The 8,104-nt window shown below is 33.8% G+C and overlaps 1 protein-coding gene across 1 annotated transcript; it reads left to right on the plus strand.

Moving 5' to 3' along the window:
- Positions 1 to 120: 120 nt before the first annotated feature.
- LOC140893467 (MLO-like protein 6) lies at positions 121 to 6,698 on the plus strand. Its single transcript, XM_073302535.1, has 15 exons — positions 121 to 429; positions 505 to 562; positions 674 to 924; positions 1,216 to 1,332; positions 1,427 to 1,487; positions 1,735 to 1,823; positions 3,317 to 3,391; positions 3,486 to 3,580; positions 4,205 to 4,254; positions 4,769 to 4,809; positions 4,914 to 5,087; positions 5,552 to 5,587; positions 5,715 to 5,782; positions 5,896 to 5,956; positions 6,074 to 6,698. Exons 1-15 carry the CDS (start codon positions 307 to 309, stop codon positions 6,542 to 6,544), a joined length of 1,770 nt encoding a protein of 589 aa, XP_073158636.1. The 5' UTR covers positions 121 to 306; the 3' UTR covers positions 6,545 to 6,698.
- The last annotated feature ends 1,406 nt before the right edge of the window (positions 6,699 to 8,104 follow it).

Consider the following 8,104-nt stretch of genomic DNA (forward strand, 5'->3'; position numbering starts at 1 on the left):
TTTCACGCGTCTACGAAGTCAAACTTCTTTTTCGATATCCCCACTTTACCCTTATCCTTTACCTTCTTTCCCAAACTTTTCTTTTATATATACACGATCCTGTGTAGGCATTTTATAATAATATTAGTATATATACATCCATTTCGTTCATTCACTCACTTAAAAGAGACTTTTATCCGTCCTTTAAATTTGATCATTTTTTTGTTCTAGCACGAGAGGATACGAATATACATATTAATTTGTATTTTTTCATAGGCGTCGAATTCTTTTGAGTTACTTAATTTGTGGCGGAGGATCACACCGAAAATGGCAGGCGGCGGCGGAGGAAGGACGCTGGAGGAAACGCCGACGTGGGCTGTGGCGGTTGTGTGTTTTGTTCTAGTCACGGTCTCTATTGTCATAGAGCATATTATCCACTTAATAGGAAAGGTGAGAATTCTTGATTTTTATTTTTATTTTTTTCCCCCCCCATAATTTATGTTTATACATATTCGATATTTGCAGTGGTTGAATTCGAAAAACAAGAAGGCTCTGTATGAATCCCTCGAAAAAATCAAATCAGGTATATTATAATTAATCTCAAATTCTTTCGTTTAATTTATTATTATAACTTTGTAATAAGTGACAAATTTATTATTGAATATCATTTTTTGGTGTTATGATCATATTGCAGAGTTGATGCTGCTGGGATTTATATCCCTTCTTTTGACGGCAGGACAAAGTTTAATTTCTGGTATATGTATTTCCAAAGAAGCGGGAGCCACGTGGCACCCATGCAACAAAAAGCAAGAGACAGCCAAGTACCCGTCCTACGTCGTCGGAGATGAAGATCGACGCCGGAAGCTTCTCATGACCCACGGCGGAGGCGGTGACGGCTTGCGACGGATCTTGGCCGCCGGCGCGACTGATAAATGCGCAGCCAAGGCATGTCTATCATCTGTTTCTTTTGTAGAATTATATGTTATCATAAGTTATAAAATGATCATGATTTTGTGTATTTTTCAAATTTTGCTAATTTTTTTTGACTTCACTACTAATTATCGATCATATATGCATTTGTTTTTCTATGTTTTTGGTTAAAATGTCATATCCCAAGTCACAACACAATTAATGAGGAGATAACAGCTATACTGTTATTAATTGTTTTAACAAAATATATATGCGCTGAGTATTATTTAAATAGTAGCTTAACTTGTAATTACTAAATTTTTGCAGGGGAAAGTCCCATTTGTGTCCTCGGACGGCATTCATCAACTGCATATTTTCATATTTGTGTTGGCCTTATTTCATGTGCTTTATTGTATTCTCACATTGGCTTTGGGAAGAGCTAAGGTAACGTAGTACTTTATTTATTTATATATATATGCGTACGCGCGCGTTCCTTGTAATTCATCTTACAAGATGAAATTTTTTTTTGTTGTTTTAGATGAGGAGTTGGAAAGCATGGGAAAAAGAATCAAGAACGGCAGAGTATCAATTTTCACACGGTAAGGAGATTAAATCTTTAAAGATGTGTAAATTTTTATGGAAATTAGATTTCAAATTCATCATTATTATGTATCCCTTCATTTTAGCTTATCTATAAATCAATATGATTGGTTAATTTCATATATTATCGAATAGGGAAACATTTGAAATTCATTTTTCCAATGCTTTATCAGATCCAAATTATAACTCAATCGAAGGCCGACCTTATTTAATTTTGCTATTTTCATCTCATGGCATGCATGGCAGATCCCGAAAGATTTAGGTTTGCAAGAGAAACATCGTTCGGGAGGAGGCATTTGAACTTTTGGAGCAAAACTCCATTCCTACTTTGGATTGTAAGTAATTTTTAACTCCAAAATAATTTCGGTCTACCTAAGCTTCCATTTTTTTTTATTTTCTATAATTTTTGGTTAGAACATGAATAAATAAGAAGTAGCTAGCTAGTGTGACAATCTTTTGTCAATTTATATACAAAAGAAATATAAGATTGCATAATATATAATTAATTTACATCAAGAACAACACATATCATGATTCATGTGTGCGTCTTATCATGTACGTATAATTTACCATTTTCTAGTCGTGATTTTGATCACGTCAAGTACGTTGGCAGATCAAATTTGCAACGGTACGTATATGCCGCGACTTTTTTAGGGTCATCAAATTTGAATTCAAGTTTGGAAAAAAAACATTGGAGAAATCATGCACACACATATTCTTGATATATAGAAAATGATACAAGGTGAATATATAAGTCATTCCTGCCAAGAACAAATTACACTAGTCGGGTCGGGTCATGAGATAGATTCAACGATTTTTTTAACAAGTAGGAGATCAAAGAGATCAAGCTCTATTGATCTCAAATCGAGTTGGCTCGATCCAAGAAAATATGAGTGTGTGTAGATTCAACTTATAACCATATTAAGAGATTGTTTGCAATCTCTAAAAATAAATGATTATGAATTTTTTTTTCACAAATTTGTTAAAAAAAAATTTATAATTATTTATTTTTAGAGCTTGTAAACACTCTCTAAAAGTGAAAGCTACTTTCCGCAGCTATTTTGGACCTCCATGCATGATTAATTGTATATTCCTAATCGTGATTTTAATTTACAATAAATGTCTAAAACGTGAATTATCTTTTTATTTGATATATATGTGCGCGCGCATTGTGAGCACATTTATGTTGAGTTATATACGAGACCAAATTATTACATTACATTTGTTAAATTAAAAATGACTTATAAAGTCTGCGAAAAAAGGTGGGGAGAAAATCGAAGAGAAGTTGAAGTTATTATATGTTCAGGAAATTTGAGAAAAATTGGGTGTGATATCTTAATTATAATATATATTATAAAATAAAATCTTGTGTTACGTGAGACTAGCTATAATTGTTTGTTGGCGTATATTTGTAGAACTATATGAGTCAACAATTAGATAAATATTCATTGAATTGTGTATTAATTAATAGGTTCAAAATAATATAAAATAATATAAAAAAGAATGATGATGATGAAAGGGGAAATAAATTATAAGGCAGCGGTCATCTTATGGCCCTATATTCATTAATTATTAAGACAATTATAACGTGAATTCTTGTGAGGCGATGCTCGACACCCATGTCCCTCTCACATTATTATGAATTTTTAATTTTCAATTTGACTTTTTCTCATGTTAGTTATTTTTTGTTTGCAAATGCTAAGATACGTCTCTATATACGGAGGTCTAATTTTTTTTTCTTTTTTATTTTGAAAAAAAAATTAATAATAATAAAAAAATGTTTGGTATTTTATTTTATTTGTTTTAATCTATATATTTGGTTACGCAGGTTTGCTTCTTTAGGCAATTTGTAAGATCTGTTCCAAAGGTTGATTATCTGACTCTAAGGCATGGATTTATCATGGTAAAACTATTGAGTAGAATTTATCTATTTATTTACTCGCTATTTTCAAAAAAATTCTCATTATTTTTTGTTTGTTAATTATATTTTGTTTCAGGCACATCTTGCTCCACAAAGCCACAACAACTTTAATTTCCAGAAATATATTAACAGATCACTCGAAGAAGACTTCAAAGTGGTGGTTGGAATAAGGTTAGTACATTATATATTGTATAAAGTTTAAGTAATGACATATCTTTATTGTTTTTCAAAAAGGATCAGTACTATAGTCTATAGTTATTAAAAAAGCAAATTATACATACATCTTGACTCGACCCGTGGTGGACCTAGACTTCTTGCTAGGTCCATGTCGAGCTAGCTAGGCTCTGCACTTTGACCTGGCATGTGCCAAACGTAAGGCGCGGGTTGTCGAGTCAGTGCATGCCTAGTGAGACATGGTCTTCGCGCTAGAGACATGTCGAGTCGCGGCTCTAGCTAGAACGAGTCATGCATGCTCGTTGAATATAAAGGCCATTGTTATTAATTCGTGCCCGGTCAAGTTGCGTTTTATACGCTGCATTACAAGTTCGATAATATATAGTCATGATCAATAGCTTGTAAACTTTGTATCGATATAATTTTATTTTATTCATATAGATATGAACATTATCATATTACATTATTAGAATTATATATTATAGTACTCTGACATATCATTTCATTTCATCTATGCTAAAAAATTTTAAATATAGAAATAACATAAATTATGGTCGTCTTATAAATTATAAATCTAATTATTGGCAACTGATGTTAGGCTTGATTTGATTATTATTTCAGCCCACCAATCTGGGGCTTCGCTGTGCTGTTCCTTCTCTTCAATACTCATGGTGAGTACCAGATTACAATTTACACCAATGTAAATACTTATAATTTAAAATTATCCATCAATTTTCCCAAATAGAAATTCCGGATTTTTTCACCTCTAAACTTAAAAACATCGCAATTTTGGTCGTCGTTTTTTTTTCCCCTAAATTATTTGAAGTGTCGATATGATACTGAGAATTAATATGTATCATGTCATGATATTTGATATTGTTTGAGATTAATTACAATATCAATATTTGACGACTTACAAGCATATCACAAGAAACCAAAGCGGGTTATAATTTACATGGTATTTTTACAATTATTTTATTCTTTTTTAACGTAATATTATATTATATTAAAAAGGGTAGATTTTATACATGACTCACCCTCATAAATATTAAATATTTATGCTAGAGGAGAGGGGATTCAAAGTCAAATAAATTGGAAATTCCGTAGAGACATAATCTTGGACTTCTTGCCCATGTAATTTCATACGTATTTTATTTAATTTATTTTAATTTAATTTGTGGACAGGCTGGTATTCCTATTTTTGGCTACCATTCATCCCATTGATTGTAAGTAGTCGATTGTCCACGTACGCTTAAATTAAACTTGACTTTTTCCATAATTAGTTTTCAATGAAACATTAAATTTTATTTGACATACTCTTTTCTAACAGATAATATTGCTTGTCGGGACCAAATTGCAAGTGATAATTACAAAAATGGGTCTGAGGATCCAAGAAAGAGGGGAGGTGGTGAAGGGTGTGCCAGTGGTACAACCGGGAGACCACCTTTTTTGGTTCAATCGTCCACGCCTCATTCTCTACCTCATTAATTTTGTGCTTTTCCAGGTAATTAATTCTTCAAATTTCTATACCAAAATTTATAATAATCTTAGGGAGTGTTTGCAATCACTAAAAAAAAGTGATTGTTAGCTTTTGGCTTAAAAAAATCATTTTTGTATGTTTCTTAAACCTAGATTATGTGTTAGCTTATGCTTAACTTAATTAAAATCCAAAAGCTAGTCATGTGGTGATTATGATTTTCCAAAAGTGATTCTAATAAGAAGGTCATTGTTAAAATCACTCTAATCACTTATTTATCAAACACTACCAAACTTTGATTTTTAGATTTTCACATTTGTTTCCAAACACTACCAACTTTTGATTTTTCTTAACTTTTTTATAATCTATAAATTAATCAATTCTACAAAAGCACAATCTATTGCAAACACTCCCTTAAACAAAATAGAGATTAATTAAATAAATTAATTTTTTTTATGTTTAATAATGAATATTTTGCTTCGGCCTTGCAGAATGCATTTCAACTGGCCTTCTTTGTCTGGAGTTGGGTAAGTTGCTTAATATTCAAGTTTTTAAAAATTAAGGCGTTTTTTCTAAGTGTCGAACTCAAGATCTCGTCCTTAGTATCCGATGATTTAGGGTTGTTTATAATATATTTTGTAATTTTCTTGACAGTATGAATTCGGGATAAGATCCTGTTTCCATGAACATGTGGAGGATATAGTGATCAGGGTATCAATGGGGTGAGTGTTATTTAAAACTAAATTTATATATTTATTATTTATCTTTGACTTGAATTAATTATTATTTTAAAATATTAACAATGTAAATTAACCATGATTAATTGATAAAACAGGGTTCTCATACAGATCTTATGCAGCTATGTCACTCTGCCACTGTATGCTCTTGTGACTCAGGTATCTAAATATGTTTATTTTGTGAAGTATTCCTCAATTATTTTGAAATAAATATAGAAATAATCTGTACATGAATATCTTCACATAATCCACATAATACTTTATTGACTTGAACAGATGGGATCGACCATGAAACCAACGATATTCAACGAACGAGTGGCCACAGCCCTAAAAAATTGGCATCACACGGCCAAGAAGCACATCAAAGAAAGCAAGCACCCGACACCGTCGTCGAGCCGACCCTCGACACCGTCGCACGGCATGTCACCCATGCATTTACTGCGACATTATCAGAGCGAGATGGAAAACAGTCCCCGGATATCTCCAAGAAAGTCCATCTACAATGTGGAGCATTGGGACATTGATCAGGGATCGCATTCGCCGTCGACGAGCGCCCACGGACGCGATGGATCAGCGTCTAGCACTCTTCATCACCACAACATCGAGATGGGCCACGTGGATCATGACGTGGAACACGGCCAACGCGACGCGAGCTCGTCGCAAGTCGTGCCTCTACCAAGAGAACAACATGAGATCAATGTTAGAGGGCCTAGGGACTTCTCATTTGATAAGAGAGGTGGCGTGTAGATGCTACGTTGAGGCAGAGGAGTGAGGTGAATATGTAATTTGTTTATGTATAGGGGTGTCTCATTTGCAATTTCATTCACAGGGGATGAAATTTGTATGGTGCAGATTGGAAATGAAGTGCTGCTATACGTACATTAGGAAAATGAAATATATCTTGATTAATTTGTTTTTGTAATATGGAATAAATATATTATAATCATTCATAAAATTTTATAGTTATAGATGGTTTCTTTTGGTTTATTTTGGCAAAGAAGTGGATTAAGGTTTTTGTGGTTGTTCAAGATTTTCATCGGTATATATACATTAATTTGAACTTGATTTCTGCAGAAAATTCCTCGGCTTCCTCTATGCTAGAGACCAAATTAGCATAGTTATCTCTAGAGTTGTCTGAAAATCAATTACAAGTAAACAACAAAGAAGAAACCTTTGCACAAAGTTTGCCTCGAACGCGGGTTACTTGTTTAGCATGATTTGCAGAAAGATTTACACAGTATATAACGAAAAATAACGACCACGCTAAAAACAACACGAGAGAAATCTAAAACATGCAATTGCAACCATTAAAATTAAAAGTTAATTGTGATAATAAAATCGAAGAAAAACATAAGAAACGTGCAAATGAGGGAAAAAAATATTCATAACTAGTGAAATATTAATGCAGTAGTAAAACAAAAGAATCGCACACATTAATATTCGGTACTAGCTAGCTAGGGAAACTTTATTCCTCATTAATGGTATCGATCGATCGACCACTTAATGACTCTGTATGGGTTGGCAGCGGCACCTGCCGAGTGCCGATGGGAGAGCAATGTAAGTCTCCGTGGCGGCGCTTGTCTGGTCCGCGGCGGCCGTGGGCGGAAACATCTTGACGGGCCACCACGGGGACGGTGGCGCCATCGTAGTAGTAGTGCTTCGCTAACACAAGTGATGCCAGAACCACGCATAAACAGAACACTGCGTAACACTGTCTGCTGAACTTCCCCAACACCCCTCCGAGGTTTCCCGTCTCCATTAATTATATTATATATATAACTAGCTCCGATTATTATTACACGTGAATAAAAGAATCAAGAGACAAGATATATGCTTGAAAAAATAAACAAAGAATCGAGAATGTGGTAATAAATAGAGATTATAACTAAATTTAATTACATTCGGGAATGTGGAAACAATATAATGGGCAGCAAAGGACAGGAGAATTGGGCGGCGGCATGCATCAAAATTAGAATTTCTGGGCACCTTACGTGGTTGAGGTTCCCGAGGTTTGTCTCTTCAGTGGATTTTGTTGGGGGGTGGGGGGAGAGGGGAAATAATTTATTTTTTCATTTTAATTCGTAATTTTTTTGGGCCACGGTCCACGGAGCAGTTTTATTTAATCGAAGGCCCGTGTTGTCTTTTTCCAAACAGCGATGTTGGAAAAATGAATCCATATTTCAAAATTAAAGGATATTGGTTGAGAGCATCATTAACCTTGAGGTGAAAAAACACATTGAGCTTTAAATTCTACTATTAGCCACACTCCAATAGCACTCTCCGTCCGTTAAACCTCTATTTGAAGAT

The sequence above is a fragment of the Henckelia pumila genome, chromosome 3 (assembly GCF_033568475.1).
Source record: "Henckelia pumila isolate YLH828 chromosome 3, ASM3356847v2, whole genome shotgun sequence".
NCBI classification, from domain to species: Eukaryota; Viridiplantae; Streptophyta; class Magnoliopsida; order Lamiales; family Gesneriaceae; genus Henckelia; species Henckelia pumila.